The following is a 21,877-nucleotide window of genomic DNA, read 5'->3' as shown; positions in this document are numbered from 1 at the left end:
CCGTTCTCAATTGTCAATATCCCTTATTGTTATTTAACAGAGCTACATCATTTAAAATCTGATAGCCAATCAGCAATGTTACTTAGAGCACAGGTGACAAAAAAGAGGTTAAAACTATCTGTTGCCAAGATTTTCTTTTGTGATAATACCAACTCTTTGAATTTCTACATACAACAAAAAAGTGATCACAAATATAAAGATATCTTCCTATTTTCCTATAAGGTCAGAAATCTGTAATTGTGTCCAGTTACAGAATATAATTCTACTCACCCTCATACACTGCTTAGTACATGCAGATATAGGTAGTGTATGTGGGACGTCCCATGGTTCGGAAGTCACATAAAGCTTTTGTTTGGTCCCAAATACAGGAGTCAAACCCTGTGCACATTAAGTGTTTGACCTATTCGAAAAGAGAAGGTGACCATCCCTGGTTCGGAGATTTGCAATCACAAATTTCCAATACTCCAAATTAAGTTACAGTACATGAATAGTTAACCCCCTGAGCACTACCTGTCGACCTAACATTGCCTCTGATTGGTCAATTACATGATATCTTCACTTTAATCACCAATCAGAATGGAGCTTTGCAAATAATTCACACCAATTTGTTTGCGTGGTGAAATTATTCTAACAATGTTACTGATTGGTCCAATTGATATTAACTATCTGATCGTGAGGGTAATACAGTATCATTTACTCCTAAATTATGCCTCACTCATTATTTAAATTTTTACTGCCTCTGACGCATTATTTAGGCGCAAAGGATACTACAACACACTTCTATTCAATTACTGATGTTTTTACTGCAAAAAAGTGTGATTTAAAGAGAAAACAGCACTTTTTTGCCTAAATACTGAAGTTGCTTACATCACGGTAAAGCATGTACGGCACAAATCACAAAATGCTCTATGTAGGATGTGTTGTGCTTTACAGATGCAATCACAGTAAACAGTGGTACATTATCGCTGACCTTTTAGTTAAATCACATAATTCTTTGCAGCCAGACCTGTGATGTCGTTGTGCTGATCGCGCACACTGTAATCGATGTTTCAGATATAAGCGATATGCACATTGGCATGACATCAAATGATGACATCTCAGGTCTAACTGCAAAGAATTATGGGATTTACCGATAAGGTTAATTAACATACCCGATTGTGACGTGTTTGGACAAATACAGTGTGCCATTTTGTATTATGGACAGTGGAGTAATGAAACTGTTAGATACTACATATTCTTTGAGATCAGACCACAGAATTAAAGAAGGGGAACCGCCATCTTGATACAGGTATGGAGCAAAAATTGGGGTATTCCGTTTCCCCTAGAATGTGCCCGAGGCAATCGTTGTCATGCAGGCGCGACATCATGCCGACATGAATGATGGGCGCACTTGAGAAACGCACTTGATGGAACCCTGCACGTTATACAATGATGCTTAATTCAGATGAGACGCAGAATTGTTTTCGCTTTTGTAGTTAGAGAATAAAGGTATTGGTTTTAGCCCCTGGAGTGCATCTATCGTCTCATATAACACGGGCGACATCATTATTTTAAGTAAAACAACGAGCCGAAGCGGAGTTGTTATACGCCAAAAATAATGATGTCGCCGTTATATGAGACGATAGATGCACATACAACGACTAAAAAACAATACCTTTATTCTCATTCTTAAACACTTCAATTCAAATAGAAATATCATAAGTATTACAAATTTTAATCAAATTAAATCCTACATTTTATAAGGAACTACCTAGAGCTTAAAATCGATCAGTCCCGTTGTTGCTATGCGCCTCCGATTGGTTCAAATAGCGAGCACGAGTATCGCGTTGATGCACACGCGCTGACCTGTGTGATATCGTGTCATATCACATGGGTAAGAACCAATGAGATTGCAGGAACGTTCTCAAGTGTTTAAGAATTGGCTTTATAAATTCTTAATTCTGTGGATCAGACTGATCTTAAGGGGGTACTACACCCCTGCCCAATTTTGTACCTATTTTTGCATTTTTCTCAAAAATTATAGCGCATTGGGGACAAGTAAGATATGTAAAATATAGGGGCACGGACTACAACTACTGCAATGGAAATTTTATTTCAGCACAGATAACAGTTGTGGAGTTACAGTCAAAAATGAGGGAAAACCAATATTTGATCAATAAATCAATAACTACTTGCTTTGAGTTGCTGAATTTTCAGTACGGTAGTTGTAGTTCTTGCCCCTATAATATACATATCTTACTTGTCACCAATGTGCTATAATTTTTGAGAAAAATGCAAAATTAGGCACAAAATTTGCCAGGGGTGTAATACCCCCTTAAATCATGTAAAAGACAGTAATTGTTATGAGTTACTTACTGGTACAGCACTGGGCTATCCCAGTTGAAATAGACATTAATCTTCCACACAGGGAGTGTACATTGCAAAAGGAGTCACCCATTCAGGTACATGTATCTCAATTTAAAATACATACTCCCTTTGTGAAAGATTAAGGTTATATCTTCCAGGGGTGTATGGATATTAACTGCAATAGCACAATATTACATCGACGTTGTCACCAATAAGAGGTATTATAATGTATAAACATACCATCCATTCAAGCAGTGCCTTCAAAATTATTCATCTGTTAAAATGGGCAATTCCATTTGAAATCCACACCACTTCCCCATCCCCAGTTGGTCTATGGGCTATTCCATTTGAAATCCATACACCCACCAATGGAAAACACAGGGGTGTAGATTTCAAATGGAGTAACCAATTCAAGTAAATCCATTTGAACGTCACTCCCTGCTTCAATGATTATGATCATGTCTTCCATAGAGGTGTATGGATTTCAACTGGAATAGCCCAATACAGTTGGAATTGTTTGTGCATTTATTGTTAAGCAACCCTCTTGTTGGAGAGTATCCCGAAAGAAGAAGAATATTATAACATTTGCTGAGGACAACCTCATTTTTTTATTCAAAATTCTGATTTTTACACCCGACTGTGATTCACTTGCACTGTGCACCTAAATATATAGACAATATTTGTGATTTATGGTTATAAAATGTCTTCAAATGTGTTCATGATCATCTTCCCTGAAAAATCAGTGAGAAAATAATTGAAATCCGACAGCCAGAGTAACTAAGTTGTGCTCTTGGGGTCAGTGAACTTTTACGTCTGATATTGCGACTCAAAACATAAAATCAGAAAGTCCAATATATAACATTTGTGACCAGACAAATACAGGTGCAAGTACAGCCTACAGTGACTGAAAAAAAAGCCAGTCCTGTCATCTTGTCTGACCCAGATTTTGGGATTTTTTCATTGTATTCATGTAAAATCAGCTGCGTTTTGGCATCGGTGGATTGAAATTGACTAAAACAAATTGCAAGCAAAGAGAATTTCTTTTTTGGTAATTATTTATAATTATTTTAAGGTTTATCAAAGCCTGACGAACCCTGAAGCATGCAGCAAGTGCTTTGAGCGAAAGCTAGCGATTTGAAGCTGCGCCATATGAAATGCGTACTGACGACACTGCCACTGCCACATTGGGTTGACAAATGGTACAGAGATCTGTCTGCCCATAGTACATATTTCTTTTTGAAATTTTTTACAGTAAAATGTAATTTTTAATTATAAGAACAAATGGGTCAAAGTCATCATTAGTCAATTTATAACATAATCCTACAAATCGACTGCTCAGTGATACATGTAGAAGTGGGTAAGTACAATAGCTGCTATGTGTAGATGAGAACAATATACTGTGTGTAAATTGTCAAATGTTCACAGGGCAGCTACTGCACTTACCCACTTCTGGCACTGAGCAGTCTAAATATGACCTTTGGTACCTATTTTATACCTATAACTCTTTCTTAAAGTGGGCTATTCCAGTTAAAATCCATACATCCCCAGAATATTGGCTTAATCTTCCAAACAGGGAGTGTGAATTTCAAATGGAGTTACCTCAATGACTAACTCCTACAGGTCTTGTGTCACAACCTGGGGTACCTTTGTGTTACATAGTAAAAAAATTAAATGGATCAAATATTTTACCTACACATCTCATTTGAAGTGGTTTATCCTCCTGAGCATTTTGACACCTTTCTTATGAAAATCGGTTAAAAAATGAGCGAGTGCCGGCAAACAATCACAAAGTAGGGAGGATGTAACCCACCTCTTTTACGACATTTACAATCATTCTGAGCAAGTATTGGTCTTTTAAATGAACTTTTGTATTTATTTACTTGGTTCAGATGTCTGGGAGTCCATTTAGACATTTTTTACTAGATTCAAATTTTTAATGGTGGTTTTAAATCAAATTTTACGATATGAATCCCTCCCTAATCCTCCTCCCCTAATCCTCAGCCACCCTTGGCACATTTCATGCCAAACGTCATAAGAAAATAAATAAAATATATTTTAAAACAGGATAAAAACATGAGTAATCTAGAATAAATTAGCCTCAATTTAAGACCTAATTGAATCTTCTAAGTGAAGGAATACTCAAGAGACAGTGTTTTGAAATCCAAGCTGCACATCAAAATGTAACAAAGCCACCTTTTTGGGTACCCAAGTATATGACACAAGATCTACACCCCCTGTGTGGGAGGATTAAGGTCATGACTTTCAAAGGGGTGTATGGATTTTGAAATGGAGGCATTTCCAAAATATTTCTGTTTGTTCATTTACAAAATGAAATCTAAATTCAAATATGGAACCAGGGGATAATTATTTTCCTTTCACCTCCTTCTTTTTCCCCTTCCCCTCTTCCCTCTGTAGGCTTTTCGTTTCCCCCTCCCTTTACCAGTCTCCTTGTACAAGGATTTGACTGGCTTAGATGACGTCTTAAACTGATTTTTAAAATCAATTAAATTGTTTGGTTGTTCGCTGATCTTCTTGAAAGCTCTGATTGGCGAGTCGCCAAAACTAACATTGGCCGGATCAAATGGTTTTTCATCATCATCATCAACATCGTCGTCCTCATCATAATCGTCGGACTCATCATCGATGATCTCTGGACCTGAACTCTCAGCTGCATTCTGATGGTTGTCTTTTGGTTTCGGTGGTTCTTCAGTCCTAACGATAAAGAAAAATAATAATAGAACAATATCAGCCAAAATGACACAAGCTTGTGAATTTTCTGTTAGTATTTTGTTAATTTGTGGACAGGTTTCCAATTTCTATGATTCCAGTCACATCCAATCAGCAGGTTGTTGGAGCCTATATTTTTGATTAATTTCACATAAGTCCACGATTTGGGGTATATTTATTTAAATTTGGACTTTTTTGGCCCAATTTTGCTATTTTTGCTACAGGCCTATTCCGAACTATACAAAAAAGAGATTAGACCCAAATAGTACCGACTCTGTCAAGTTTGTTTGTCACTCATGCAGACAAAATGGCTTACCGCGGGATTATTAATCTCCATTGTTAGACCAGGTCTATAATGTTAGACCTGGTCAAACCTGTTTTGTGCAAATTTCTTAAATACAAACATGAAAACTGGTCTTGAACAAACAAAAATTGAAAACCATGTTTTTTTACCATTTTCTGTGAATTTGATGCAGAAATAGGCTGAAAAACACAATAACAATTAAAGCTGAAATCAGCTAAAACACTAAAACTTTCAATGCTTGAAAATAACAAGAAAAATAAGCATGAACAGCAAGCAATAAAAAATTACAGGTATAACAAATCATGCAAAAGCACATTGCATACATCACACACACTGTTTAAAGCAAATTACTGCCGTTATATTAAAGCCCAAAGTTCTTTTGTTTTACAGAATTTCAAGTAGAAAACGGAAAATGGAGTCTGCAACCAAATTTAAGCTTATTTGGGTCTAGTTTCCAATATACATGCAACAGATTGCATAAACCGATTAAATAATTCACTGAAATTTACTTCAAAATTTAAAGGGTCGTATATATTTGCAGTTTTATTAATTTTTTTCTTCGGCTATGCCGCCAATTTCGCACATGAATTGAAATAATTTTGAATCATTATTTCCAAATATAGAAACATGTTGTTTACATTATGTCATGATCAGTGTTTTTTAATATGATTTCCCAATTTTTATGGTTATTTTCAGAATACGGAAAACAACATGGATTTGTTGGCTCTACCCTACGTACATTCTCACAAGGACAGTTTTCCAAAATTGTGCCCACCCAACTACAAAATGGAGTTCCTTCTCTGTGTCAGACACCTGTCTTCCTGTTATACAGATTAGCTTTGTCATCATGTGGCACGTGTCTAAAGTACCAATGATGTCAACGCCACGCCTTAGGCGCACAATTGGGCTACTTAGCAATCACTTGCTGCTACTCAAAAAACATGTGTAAAATTGGGCTACTTTGCAAAAGTCAGGTCGCGGCAGTAGTTTGATGTATTTTCCTTTCAATTTAGCCGGTTTATAAAGGTTTTGAGTCTCTGAAGCTCCGAATTTCAATTACAAAGGGTTTTGTGACCATTTATTGATCGGTCCTAAACTTCCCATTTGATACCCGAAGTTTTTTAGTCAAGTGCTTTTCCACAGAAATGGGATTGGTGATTTGCGTTTTAAATTCGGGTAAATCCACCCAAATATCCAGTATTGGGTGATTTTTTTGGAAACTTAAAAATTGGGTTACTTGAGACTCCTTTGCCGTGGCCTGGCGAGCCAATGTGATGCGTCTTGGAGCTGAAAGTTTTAGCAACACTGTGAAGTACTACATAACAGGTGCAGGCATGAGTATGATCATTCATGATTAGTGTGAATGCGAATGGTACAAGTAGTCCTGGCCCTAGCTAGAACCCGGCCTACACCGGATAGGGCAGAGATTTTGACACTTGATTTGGGTTATTGGACCTTTGAGGTTAACGAATCACAGAGGTGCTTTTGCGAAAGCGGCTGCGAATTCGAGAAATCCAAGATGCCGCCATGACGTGCCATTTTGAAAATTTTAAATTTTAGTTTTCACTCAATATTCATGTGTAATACATCATTCTATAGGTTTTTGAATACAAGGAATCAATTTCTGACATTATTTTTATGATTGAAGGTCAGTATAACATGTTTACATTCAAAATGGCTGCCAAATGGTTGCCAAAAGATGGGGTTTTCATTAAAATGTATTTAGAATTCAATATTTTAACTTTTTGATGTTAAAAATAACCATGGGTTGCTGATATTATGGTCAGTTGTCTATGTCATTTCTATCATCTCCTGGATATGTGTAAAAATCAAAATGGCTGCCAAAATGGCCGCCAAAATCGTCTTTTTTCATTAAAATGTGTTACAGGAGTATTATGAAGTACCAGATTTACAATGAAATGGTGCCAAACATTGTGTTCTTTTGTATTCAAAGTATCTCTCTGGTAAAGGGGTAAAAATATGACATCAGCATCAATTAATATGATCTCATGGGCATGTAAACATTCAAAATGGCATAAAATGGCCGCCAAAATGGCTGCAAAAACATGATTTTTTTTCATTAAAATGATATTTAAAACAGCATTTTAATAGATGTTGTGTTAAATATTTTCATTGAACGCTGATATAATGTTAAAGGAGTATTTCTATCCAAATTTCTTCCTGCTCATGTGTTTTTACATTCATGAAAGAAACCTAAACCCAAATTTTCATGCAAATCGGACATTCAGTTGGCGAATTATGGGCTATAACATATATTTCAATGGTCCATAGGATTGTGTGTGATACTTTCGTTGTCGACAGAATGAAATTCAAAATCGAACATTTCGCCCGTTTCTCTAGATATAAATTATAAATTTATAAGATAAATTTGCAAGATTCCTTTTGCACATGATCATTATGCACCTAGTAAGGGAGACCGGGACAGGTTGGCCCCTTTTCCCCACTTATCTGGAGAGCTCAGTTTGTGGGTTAGGAGGCTCTCATGATCAATTTGATACTTGAGAGCTGTTTACTCTAGGTAAATGCTAACAAATTTATATGGCTCTGTGACTTATACAAAAGTTATAGTAGTTGTAGGAGAGAGCGAAAAGAAAATTAACCAGGCAGGGCAGGTTGGCCCACCAAGCGGGGCAGGTTGGCCCTCTATGCACACAACCGTGTGTTATTGCCATATTTCTTTCCAATAAAACATTCTAAAGTTACAACTGCGGTAAGATATCACCTATCATAGTTCCAAGATAATCAAAAAATAAAATTCATTTTATGCGCCATCATGGGTCATTCTTGAGGAAATAGCTAAAATCAAGGAAATAACGTTAACCAATCATCTTATAAAACCCATAACGAAAAACTGAAAGGCTGTGGATAACAATTGTAATTGACTTTTTTGTTCATTATTAACTATTCTGAGTGATGAATTACTTTTTATGTACAAATTCCCAATTATAAAGAAATATGATATTGAAATATTGCTATTTCCAGTCAAAAAGTGCTCAAATAGGACAACAATATAGATTTTTTTGTACTATACTCCGCCTTTGAACAATTTTATCCATGGAACTGACTAGTGTTGGTGTGTAAATTGTATTTTGCTTCATTTGACACAAAATGGGTGAAATGGAGAAAGTATGCATAACTCTTGCCCATAAACACAATGGGGGCAACCTGCCCCAGCACAAGTGGGCCAACCTGCCCCATAGTCTATTTTTTGTTTTCCATCAAATTCTGCAAAACAGAAACAGGATGGAAAGCTTTCAACTATATGGCATTTTAAGCAAGACCCATACCTTCCAGCAACTTACAATTTACATAATGTATTATGTGCAACAATAGTGCTTTCTTTCCTTTCTTTTTTTCTCCAAAATGACCATGCAAGTAGTTTTTAAATTGATAATATTATGTCTCAACAACATGTAATTTATCTGATTTTTGAAGGAAATGGTGCCACATGAGTGCTTTCTTGAGATCCAAAAATATCTTTGTGGCAGAAGGGTAACGTAAAATATGTCATTCAAAATTATCCCATGGGTAAGTTCAAAGAAATAAAAGTGACTCCCAAAATGGCCACCAAAATATTATTTTTTCATCAAAATCTGTTACAGCGACACTAGGTATCTGGTTTTCAAGGGGATGGTGCCATAAAAGGAGAGTATTTTCGCACATAATCATTATAGCATAGCAGTAATAGGAAAACAGCATGGACTTATGGGTAATTGGGCATGTTTAAAATTCAACTTGGCCACCAAAATAATATTTTGGATGTTGGTGTAACAGTCATATTCTTTTAAATGACTGTTACACCAACTTTCAAGATACCAGTTTTTTACAGGAGATGTCATTTTTTCAGCTTCATGGCATATGGTTAACATTCTGTCGTAAAATGATTCTGCCGGCATGCTCATACCAACGGGACCCCTTATATACTAGGTGCATAATGATCATGTGCAAGAGGAATCTTGCAAATATATTCCCTTTCCAGAGAAACCGCCAACATGTTCGATTTTGAATTTTATTCTGTCGCCAGCGAAAGTATAACACACAATCCTATGGACCATTGAAATATACGGTATGTTATAGTCCATAATTCGCCAACGGAATGTCCGATTTGCATGAAATTTAGGATTTAAGATTCTTTTATGAATGTAAAAACACATGAGCAGGAAGAAATTGGGATAGAAATATCCCTTTAACATTATATCAGCGTTCCATGGAAATATTTAACACAACATCTATTAAAATGCTGTTTTAAATACCATTTTAATGAAAAATCATGTTTTGCAGCCATTTTGGCGGCCATTTTGAATGTTTACATGCCCATATGAGATAATATTAATTGATGCCGATGTCATATTGTTACCCCTTTACCAGAGGGATACTTTGAATACAAAAGAACACAATGTTTGGCACCATTTCATTGTAAATCTGGTACTTTATAATACTCCTGTAACACATTTTAATGAAAAAAAAGACTATTTTGGCGGCCATTTTGGCAGCCATTTTGATTTTTAAACATATCTAGGAGATGATAGAAATGACATAGACAACTGACCATAATATCAGCATCCCATGGTTATTTTTAACATCAAATAAGTTAAAATATTGAATTCTAAATGCATTTTAATGAAAACCCCATCTTTTGGCAACCATTCAAGTGCCATTTTGAATGTAAACATGTTATACTGACCTTCAATCATAAAAATAATGTCAGAAATTGATTCCTTGTATGCAAAAACCTATAGAATGATGTATTACACATGAATATTGAGTGAAAACTAAAATTTAAAATTTTCAAAATGGCCGACGGCGGCCATCTTGGAACTCTCGAATTCGCAGCCGCTTGCGCAAAAGCACCTCCGTGATTCTTTAACCTCAAAGGTCCAATAACCCAAATCAAGTGTCAAAATCTCTGCCCTATCCGGTGTAGGCCGGGTTCTAGCTAGGGCCTGGACTAAGTGATTGCAGTACAAATGATGCATCATTGGGTTATTCCTGTTGAAATCCATACCAGACCTTGCCGTTTGAGGCGAGCGATCGCTCTCGCTCGCCACCCCTCGCCCAAACTCAATTTCTAGCGAGCGATTTTCCACTCACCATAGACAATAAATATCGCTCGCTGCGAATCACCCAAATTGAATCTAAATTACATTCAAGTTTTAGCACTTCCAATGTATTCAATTTATCGTAATAAACTAGTCTTGATTTCTGAAAGACAGGCTATCAGCAGTGCGTAAGTGTGTCATACTGATTGCTCTTTCAGACCTAGAGAGTGATTCGACCACTAGCGAGTGATTCGATTACTCGCCTAGCATCAAGGTAGTGAGCGATTGACCACTCGCCTTTGAAATCTAGACGGCAAGGCCTGCATACACCCTATGGAAGACATGACCCCTGTGAAGAAATCATGCAAATACACAACTACATACATGCACCACTTACACTGTCTGAAAATAACATGCAAAACAGGCAAAAATATCTGACCAAACACAATTAAATGGGGTGGTGTCAGGGATTAAAAGAATTATACTTTTTTAACCACAGATGGAACCAGTCAAACTTTCCTCAACATTTTATGAACTGTAGATATTGTGAAAATATTATTGAAGAGATTCATCAGAAATACAATATTCATATTTCAAAGTTTTTCTTTAAAATTCCAATAAAAAACTCACATTTTCCATACAGTTTCGGCAATCCAGTCTGTTGCTTTTCTCAATGGTGTATGCCAATTGATCCTTTGTTGGATGGTATGACGTCATCAATTGGTCATAAACGTGACTCAGTTGGTTTATGACCAATTGATTCAGAGAGTTTCATCATCTTTTTTATTTTTTATTTTACTAACAAAAACTTTGAAATCTGTGAAAATATTGAGCACAAAACTGTGGAATAGGCTACAATTGAGTTTAAAGGGTTATCTCCCCCTTTAAAAATGCTAAACTGCCTCGCTTTCTTAGAAAATTTAATCACCCACAAACAAACTACATTACTGGAATCATTTTCTTTTAAGGAAATTTCTGTAAAACTGGCATGTCCGTAAATGCAACTTGATCAATTCAGAAAAATCGCCCCTTTACAAGGGCTATAGAAAATACCAGGGTGAACTGCTCAGTCACCCAGCCTGTTTTCAAGTCTTGGGTGGGGTAAATATTTGTCCACCCTCTTCAAATGCCTCACTAAATGTGAGATGGATCACACCCCACAGAAGATATCTTACACTTCCCACAATGCATTTCTTCCATGTACTGATTTGCTATCTAGTACAACAACATGTGTCGATAGTGACAAGAAATAGCTCAACTGCAAGATCTGGATGACCTGTTAATCAAGGTATGATCGACTCATGTTGCACTGAAGTCTGAATTGACCTTTTCGGTAAATCCCATAATTCCTTGAGGTTAGACCAGAGATGTCATCATTTGACATCATGCCGATGCATGCATCATTTCGTGAACATCGTTACTGTGCATTCCAAGTCGGTGTGACGTCAAATGACGATATCTTGGGTCTAACCGCAAGGAATTATCGCATTATCGAACAGGTAGATAGCAAATCAGTACAGTGAAGAAATGCATTGTGGGAAGCGTTAGGTATCTTCTCTGGATCACACCACTCATCAAATGCCTCATTTAATTGTGTTGGGTCACACATGCAGCAAACACAATCATGCAACCAACTACCTCCGCGTGCGTCTCACCAAGCCAGTTCCTGCTCGTATCCCCTCTCTTGATGCCGCTGGTCCAGCAGCGCCCTCGCTTGAGTCATCATTCTGGTTGTTTGTGCGGTCTATCTCCTCGTTGACGTGGGCTTCGTACATGGACCTGGGAATGAGTTTGTTGCACAAGAAGCATTTCTCTATTGGTTCCGTTTCCTCTTCGTCTTCTTCTGGTGATGGAGATCTGGTAGGGTAAAAAGGACAAATATACATGTATATAAGAAATAAAGGCTTTGAGTTTTGAGGCGTGGGAGTGCGATCGCACTCCTCCACACTCCTTAAATGATAATAAGGAGTGTGATTCTTTAAGCTTACACTCGTATATCACCGACCTTCACAAAAAGCTACAAAATAGCACTCCTCAAAAGTTTGAGGTGTGCTATTTATCACACACCTCAATCTTTTAAAACTCATGGCTTGCAAATGTGATGCACTCTGACAAACGAGGAACAAGCCGCATTTTAATATTTTAAATGTAAGCATCTGACAGTTTAAAATGAAACCAAAATGATATAAATAACACTTATACTTTTCCAAGATATGGATAATTTTGTAATTGATAGTGATATTTTTGCTTCATTGCTATTCTGAGAAATGGGCCAATTAGTTTTCTGCTATTGATTAAATAATACTCTATAATAAGTACTTAAGGGGAGAGGGGGATGTATCTCCCCCCATACAATCATCCCCCTCAATGTTGATGTCGCATGTGTTTGTTCTAAGCCCCCAATTCCCCAAATGTTGAAAAGAAATCTACACCACTGCTATATTTTGAATTTGTGATCCCAAATATGGGATATCAACCCACTGGTTGGGAATTCAGGTTTGTTTGTTTTAGCAAATAGAAAGCCCCAGGAGTTTCACTCACATACTTAATTGGTATCCATGCTGGTCACAGCATCTCAAAAATCGACCCTAAATGGCGTTTTCAGGGGTAGGAAATAGAGAATACATTGGAACTACATTGATTCATTTTCCTTGTTTTGGTTTATTACTTGTGTACCTAAGAACACTCTGCGAATAAATATAAACGTCAAAGATTAACCTTAAAATGTACCCCTTTTCCTAAAGACATTGTCGACGCCAGCAGGTCAAAATTCTACCTTTTTTGTGACAAGCATGCATACCAAATAATACCCCAAGTGAACCCCCAGTGGGAAAAGCCCCAGCAATGAAAGTTTTTACCTCCTACGTGCAGTTCTTGATCGTCCAGGTTGAACGAGTTGTAGTTCATTATTCTCTACCATTTGATAGATGGTAGCATCAACATGATCCATCTCAGGAGTGATATCGTTGCTCTCATCATCCTCATCTATTAATTCTATTGGTTTTGTCACTCTGGAATAGATAGATAAGTAAAGTTAGAGAATAACTGAATCATCTGATTTCCCCTACTTTCTTGGTTCTTAAATCCTATCTTAGAGCAAAAATTGTTTGAATTAAAATCATATCATTTCAGAGAGCAGCATGGTCAAGTCGTTAAAGTCTTTACTCTGGGGCCGGACGAGAGCATGCATGCGAATAGATTTCATATGACAAAACAGGAAAATCCTGAAAAAGCCGGAAAGAGCATGTAAAATGTGACAAGAACTCTCTAAAATGAGCTAAAAATAATAAAAATGCAGAAATTTGAACAACAAAAAAGCAAGAATTCCTGCTTGTCAACAGGTGGTGCACTAACAGTAACAGGGGTTTTTTGTACTTGGGCTGGTGACAACCCTGATGAATAAAATGGAATATATGGCAATAAATACAATAAAAGCGACTTACTTTGTTCTTAGTTGACTTCTGCCAGGTCTTGGTGCCGTGTCTCCTGCTTGCATCCAATCGTCCATCATATCTGAAGTTTCATACAAACATTAATATAATAATAACACTTCTTAATAATAATAACACTAAATATATAATAAAATTACACATTAGCCAGTGTGCTGTGCTTTAAGGTGAATATTAGAAAATAGCTAATAGGATGTCTCTGACAATCCCAACATTATGCCTTATATGTTAGATAAATAATTATCAAGCAGGAATCACATGGTTTTATTTAAAACAAACTCATATTGACACATAAAACTAATATAAACAGCTGGCTCTCACGCGCCAAAATTGTCTATTGCAATGACGTCATGATTACTTGTACTCAATTGTTGTCAGCCTTCATTGTATTACTGGCACGTCATTGTACTGGACAATTTCGGCGCCCGCGAATTTTGAATATCGCATGTTGAGAGACGGATGTATGCTTGATAATTAATTTCCAATCCAACTTTGGAAATGGGAACAAATTTAAAAACTAAACTATATTTATACGTTCCACAACTGTTTGGAGTAACCCCTATTTTTGTACAGGTATTATTATCAATTGACGTGCTCTTTGACTCCAAACTATGCAGTTAGGAGGACATCAATAATACTTAATTCTATTACCTATTTCATACACTCTTAGAACCACATAGCCAATCAGAAAAGCCATTAGAAAAATATGCTTAGTGCATTAATATTGTATAATTGCACAGGCGCACACTCCGCGTACTACGCAGTTCTTCTGAACGCGTTCACATCACGTAGGATTGATTCATTTTCCTTGCAGGTTGATGCATTATATTTGCTCGTATTTTCCAACATTTTTAGTGACAATTTTGTTATAAATTTAGCACAAATTACGGCTTTTTATCTCGTGTATGAAGTAGGTTAATAAATGCGTATTACTTGTTGTTTCGAGAAATTGTACAAAATAATGCACTTGTACTGAGATGTAGATGCGTCTGGTGCACGAGCCCCGTTTTGTACAATTTCACTCTCAACAAGTAAGACGCATTCATTAACCTATAATTCCGAAAATAGTCAAGGTCCAATGCCCTTTAACCTTTTCCCAACACTCCAATGTCTTATGTAATCTATTATAACAATGACATTAAATGACCCCTGGACTACCACTCAGGATCAAACCACAGTATAATATATACTTACCATCTTGATCTGGGGCACTTTTTGTGGCATTTGCGTTTGCATGTCTGCTGTATGTATGCACAGGTTTCTTACGTGAAGTTTGGTTTCTGTTATAAAAAGGAAAGATTCACACCATTGTAAGTGACAAACCAAATTTTTGAAAAAACCTGAAACCTGCAACTATATATGGCGACTTGACCCCGATGACCCCACAATGACCTAGCGATTTAGCATATTTTGTGCTGAAAATCTGGTCATGTCAAGAACCTCTGGCTGTGCTACTCCCCACAAAGTCTCATCACTGTAACCTATACGGATCTCCAGATAATCTGCACACAAGGATATTTGCTTGATTTGCATAAATTATGCAAATTAGCTACTTAATCACAATATTTTGCGACAAAAACGTGCTAGAATATGAATTGCCACCTCTCCACCAAATCGCAGAAATTGCACGGTCAACCTCGGACGGACAGAATGACAGACAACCAGGGAACATAATACTTCCGGTGGAGGCATAAAAATCATAAACGGTTCCAAGAAAATTAAGTCCCCCCCTGGTCTCATGTCATAAGTTGGGTATGCAAAAAGGGTGGAGAGATTACATTTTTCTGAAAATTGCGATACAAATTTGATTGGCTTTCCGTAACCCCATATCCTACAGCAGTGACTGATACTTCATTTTAAGCCTAATTTTATACTCTTTCAGTCTACTGAAGCATATAATTATACATCATTCATTAAAAAAAAATCACATCAGTTGAAATGAAAAATGCCAGGGGTGGAGCAGGCGGATGCGGGAGTGTGCAATATAGGGCCTATGTGAAAATTCACATGTCAGCATGTCAAAACTACTTTTTCAAATCTAGTGAGGGTATGATGTATTGACAGTTCTGAATGTTGAATTTGTACAACTAAAACAATTACTGACTACTTAAGGTGGTACTTCACCCCCTGATAAATTTTGTGACTAATTTTTCATTTTTCTCAAATAAGTAACTACACACTGGTAACAAAAGTTATATGTATATTATATAGGGGCACGGAATCCAATTACTTCACTGAAATTTCAGTGATTCAAGACAAGGGGTTCATTATATGTTAAGAAATGAGGTATATTCTAGCGGCAGTGTTCGAAATAAGCATTATCCTCTTGTCCAAAAATCACTGGGGACAACCATATTGAGCTATGTACTTATCCCCTGGACAACCACTGTGTTTACACTCAAAAGTATGACACATTTTGGGGACAACCAAAATGTTTTGAGGACAAACAGAATTTATGCTTTAGTTATCCTCACTGTCTAGCGGTACCTCTTTTCTTATCATAAATAACATACCGCTTGTCTTGAGTCACTGAAATTTCAGTGTAGTAACTGGATTCCTTACCCCTATAATATACATAACTTTTGTTACCAGTGTGATATTATTTTTTGAGAAAAATGCAAAAATATTCACAAATTTATCAAGGGGTGTAGTACCACCTTAAAGGGTTATATGCTCCATTTTTTTCATTTTTAATGAAACCATAGTTGAATTTCAGCATTTTTAGCAATATGCTAATGTACATTGCTCTTCTTGATATTCATTTCCTCAATAATAGAATACCCATCTCGCTAATTACTCGTAAAAAGGTCATTGACCTCTACAACGTAATTAACATACGTACAATTATTTAAAATAGTTCATTTCAAGCATTAATGTATTGAGAACATATCCTCCAAATCTGATGACATTCTTGCATAAAATAACAATTTTACAGTCATTTTTGTAATTGAGGTCCGATTTGAGAAAACTGCATTTGAAAATTGAGATTTACATCTCATAACTTAAGCATGTGCTAAGGTTAAAAGTGGTGGTAATTGTTAGAAGTTGTCAATATACAACATATCAAAAAATACATTTTTTGTCATTTTTGACCATGTAATGGAAGTTGTACCCAATTTATGACATGCGACATTGTGGTATATAATCCAAAAAAATACTTGATCGATTCTATGTTCCAAAATTTAAAACAAGAAAATCGATCAAGCAGTTTTTGGATTATACCAACATTTCTTTGGGGAAGGGGGACTTACTTTTTGGAACCATTTAGAATACAGGTACACTACACATCACAATGTACTTCAGTGCTAGACAGGTGGATCATGGAGGCAATTAAATTTACTACCTATCCTGCATTTTGCATGGGAGGGCAGCAGAAGCTTAGCATGCATCATCAGATTGGGGAAGGGGGAGGCCATCGACTAAGTCAAAGTCTCAGCATCACCCGATAATGAGGGCCAATCATTCCATGAAATGCAACAGGCAAAACTCCTACGCACATACCGCCTATTGTTACGGTCCTTTGCGTGAACACAAAGACACGCAACGCTATTGCTTATAGGCATGCAACACTGGTGTGATTGTTAGACACAGCTCACAGCACGATCAAACAATCGGCCCTCATGAATATGTGAGAATTCACAGCATAATAATGCATGGGGATATTTTAACTGTTGGAAAATAGTCTATATTAGTCTATGGTGGAGGCATTGAGCTTGATTGAAGGGGCACCTACAATTTTCAAGAATCAAAATTTTCACTGATTGGGAGGCATGCGCCCCAACATGGGTCTATGACGCTACGCCACTTGAGGGTATAGTCTGTATATCTACCTCAAGTCAACGGCACTAGCTTTGAAGTTCAGTGTGTGCTGCATTGGCTTAGCATGTTTTTTTTGCATGTACATAAGCGGCACGTTGATCGCGCGCATAAAAGTATGTACACGCACCAAGCAACACTGAGCTAATGCAGAACATGATAAACTTCAAAGCTAGTGCCGGTAACTCGCAGTAGATCTTACAAGAAGAATAAACCCACATACCTGCCCACCATCTCTGCATTCCAATTTGGAAACTCTTCTGACATCTCCAGCTGGCCATCTCCTCCTCCATCCTCCTCATCATCTCTTTGGTTACTGGTCCTTGGGATTTGCTCTTGCTGTCTGGTATGTCTTGGTACAACAGCAACTTCTATATAGGCAATAAGCATCAAACAATTGTTTTATTTTAGGTAACAAGAAAAAAGCCACCCTGTTTTTTGGGCAGACAGGCTTTTCAAGATGGGTTGGTTGGTCAGGATTCCTTTTTTTTTTATCACCAAAAGTTTGAAAATTCTGGGAAACTTGATTTTTCAAAATATTGTTGGAAAATGTCCTTATTTTTTGGCCCAAAACAGCTTATTTTAAACGATTTTAGCAAAACTAACAAAACAAATCTCCCAAAACTCTGTCAGGGTTTTTTTTGTTGTCACCTTATCATCATGATTTTTATTTGTAAGTTAAAAACTGCATTTCTTGCCAAGAAATTAGTAGACAAGCCAATGCATGCATCCCAGCATCAACAATACAAGCCTACAATGTTTGCATGAAAATGCTTGCATGATAAAACAGATTTCGATAGCATGCTGCATTTACGATGCTGCTATGTGGAATCTCAGTTCTACCCAGTCTGTGACCTATGACCTACCCAGTCTGTGACCTACAACCTACCCAGCCTGTGACCTATGACCTACCTTCTTCTTGAGGTCCATTACATTCCGATGCATGGCCCTCTATCTGCTGTATTGGGAACTTGATTCCGCATAGAGGGCATTCAACACTGACAATTGCCGTCTCCTGTACACAGGAAAATATAAATGTTTTAAATTAAAAGGTGTCTGGAGGGCCATCACTTTTATAATTGGTGAGGGTGAGCCGTATAGAACTGAGGACCCTACATCTAAAAGGAGATAAGTGCATTTCGACTATGACTTAAAGGGTTAACAGCACATCTGGATTTACACAAGCTCAGCATTTTATGACATAACATAATCCATGATAATAAAAGTGACTAACTCGCCAAGGTCCTGACCATCTAAAAGAACATTGTGATATGTAAGGACAAGGTTACCTGCCCAAATCCTAGTATAAACATTTAGTAATTGTTGGTATTTAGTTCCTGCACACACCTGCCAGTTGACCAGGCCAACGATTTTGGGCCTTTAAGTCAAATAGCTACAGCTTCAGTCGAACATAATATTGATCATGCAACTAACCTTGACATCGCCATCATTTCTACTATCAGCCATATCAGCTCTCCCTCGTCCCCTTTCAGGCCCATCACCGGCTGATTGCGCAAGTCTGTCAGCCGTATCAGCTCTCCCTCGTCCCCTTTCAAGTCCGTCTCTATCTGATTGCGAGAGTCCTTCAGCCGTATCAGCTCTCCTTCCTTCCGTTTCACGTCCATCCCCATCTGATTGCGAGAGTCCATCAGCAACCTTTGGTATCCTCCTCCCTCTGGCAGTAGACTCCTGTTGCCGGGTTACTCTAGCCAGTGCCTCACGATCTTTGGTAGTAACTTTAGGGTTGGTTGGCTGGACATCAGCACTTGTACTGGCCTCATCACTGCCACGCCTATTGGGAGTAACCTAAAGGAGGGGAACATGGAATATGTGTAAGTTTCATTTCAATTGACAAAGAGACCAGACACTATAGAAAAATTATTTAATTTGTGCACATCGTAGAACATACTCTTTGCGTGGCTGTGCATAGTAAGCTGTTGTACGCAGATAACCTTGCATATATGGACATGTAGAGTAGCGTTGTACGCTCGTGTATTAGCATGTTTATTCACAGAGCAACAAGCGTAGTTGAATGTTCCACGATGTACACAAATTAATAATAACAAGACCAATGAACAGAATGATATATATAGTATCAAACTGCCAACTCTCAGACTGAGCTCTGAAAGTCCAATCAAATGGCTCACTGCATTGCTGCATCTCAGAGCTGTTTGACAATAAACAAAAGAAAATAAAAATGGGCAGGGGATAAAAAATGCCAAAGGCATACCTGCCAACAATGAAAACCTATAAAACAGACAAGCCTTGAAATAAACAGGCGCTGGGAGCAAATTTGCCCTCGTAAAGCTACTAGTTGCTCTTGGTCTTTGTAAAATTCTCATGAACCAGGAGCGATTTTCTAAAGCAAATTGCTCCTGGTTCCAGTTTTGCACTTGATGCAGTAGTGCTGGTATGCTGTACTGTATGCAGAAAAGGATTTACTTTCTGAAAATTGCTTCTATCAACTTTCTTTAGAAATCACTCCTGAGTCCTGGTTCTTGTAAAATCCCAGTGAACCGGGAGCAATGTTCAAAAACAAATTGCTCCTGGTTCCAGTCCGCTTATTTCAAGGCTTGAAAACAGAGTCCAATAATATAGACTGACAAATAGAGCGAAGTGCGCAGATTGAGGGGAGCGTTTCAGCGCCGGGGATCCAGGGGCCTGCAACCAGAAGCTCCTGGGTTTAAAGCCATTAACAATGCCCCAAACAAGCTACTTTTTCATATTTTTTATCGGGTATTCAATTCCTGGGTACCCGATTTCCCGCCAGTCCTTGGCCTATCCGGGTCAAAATTCCAAAAAGTCAAAAATATAATTTTTTTTTTTTAAAGAATTGAAAAAAAGAAGTTATTGATTCTAAATTACTTGTTATTCAAGGTTGGAAACCGGATAAATACTGCCAAATTGAAACTAAAGGGAATGGACTTAGATCGTATTATCATTTGAATGTTACATGAATGGGCGACTCCTTTTGAAATCTACACCCCCTGTGTTGGAGATGAATGTCACATCTTCCATAGAGGGTATGTATTTCAAACGGAATAGCCTGATTACCTTAGCTGTTCTCCTGGTATATCCAGACACAGCAGCTTCATCACTGGAGCCAATCTCCAGTGTTTTTCCACCACCTACTCCTTCCGCCCTTGATCTCACCGATACAGGTCCACTAGCATCTGAATCCAGGCCACTGCTTTCAACAGCTTCCCCAAGCTCTTTATCCGCCTTCCTGCTGATGACCTTTGATGCTGAAACCGCTGCTGTTGATGATGATGTCGTCTTGACTTCTGCTTCAGAAGTTGTAGTCTTCTGTCTTGTCCTTGTTTCTCTTTTACTTGACACAGAATTTGAGGTTGACAATTCAGCCTCTTCATCAGCATTCCTGCTGACAATCTTCGATGCTGACACAGCAGCTGTTGATGATGATGTCATGTTGACTTCCGCTTCAGCAGAAGTTGTTTTTTGATTTGTCCTTGTTTCTCGATTTCTTGACACAGAATCCGAGGTTGACGTTTCAGCCTCGTCATCAGAAGGCACGGTTCTTTCTCCCACCTTAGCTCTTTGCGGTTTTGATGTAGCAACAGATGATGATGTTTCAGCTTCATCATCAGAAGGCACGGTTCTTTGTCGTTTCTTGTTCTCTGATTCGTCAACTGAATCAATACGTCTTTGACCCACCCTCGCATCCTGATCATCTGAAGATGAGGCAACCCCAGGAGATTGTTGACGTGCCCGTCTATCAGTTCTTTCCACAGGGGGTTTACTTTTGGTCGTATCATTCTCGCGATTATCCGATGTTGATGCAACATCGTCTACTTCTACTTGCATAGTTGACTTTTTTGTTTCACCACGGGAGTGTTTTGAGGATTTAGTTACCTTCATACCTGATAAGCTTGAAGAGACAGATACAGACACTGAAGGTAGGACATCCGAACAGAATTCCTCTATAGCACTTTTCAATTCTTCTCCCTTTAAACCATTTTGAACATTACTCATCGAACTATTTGCTGAAACATCGCCCTCACCAGTTTCACTCCTTTCAATGTTTTTCACTCCATGTGAATAAAAGTTCAATCGTACTTCTTCAAAACTATGGTTTACAAATTCTGGTCGAGGTACATAACCTGCGCGCCACGGTGCGAGGTCTTTTGCGGGGTTGTTTCTTTTGACGAAGAAAC

General features: G+C 37.7%; 1 protein-coding gene across 3 annotated transcripts; it reads right to left on the bottom strand.

The window, feature by feature from the left end:
* Positions 1-4,575: 4,575 nt before the first annotated feature.
* LOC140162455 (uncharacterized) lies at positions 4,576-21,695 on the bottom strand. Of its 3 annotated transcripts, none has more exons than XM_072185694.1 (9): positions 20,757-21,695; positions 19,137-19,508; positions 18,615-18,717; positions 17,926-18,073; positions 15,081-15,166; positions 13,881-13,950; positions 13,296-13,448; positions 12,076-12,294; positions 4,576-5,058 (listed from the first exon to the last, which is right to left on the bottom strand). In XM_072185694.1, the coding sequence occupies exons 1-9, from the start codon at positions 21,693-21,695 to the stop codon at positions 4,722-4,724; spliced, it is 2,427 nt and encodes an 808-aa protein (XP_072041795.1). In that variant the 3' UTR covers positions 4,576-4,721. The 3 variants fall into 3 exon arrangements, with proteins under 3 accessions (XP_072041795.1, XP_072041796.1, XP_072041797.1); XM_072185695.1 differs by having other exon boundaries at positions 17,926-18,070; XM_072185696.1 differs by having other exon boundaries at positions 4,923-5,058; positions 12,093-12,294.
* Positions 21,696-21,877: the final 182 nt, after the last annotated feature.

The sequence above is a fragment of the Amphiura filiformis genome, chromosome 10 (assembly GCF_039555335.1).
Source record: "Amphiura filiformis chromosome 10, Afil_fr2py, whole genome shotgun sequence".
In the NCBI taxonomy this organism is placed as follows: Eukaryota; Metazoa; Echinodermata; class Ophiuroidea; order Amphilepidida; family Amphiuridae; genus Amphiura; species Amphiura filiformis.
The sequence above is the reverse complement of the archived record's forward strand: the minus strand, read 5'-3'. Positions and strand labels throughout refer to the sequence as shown.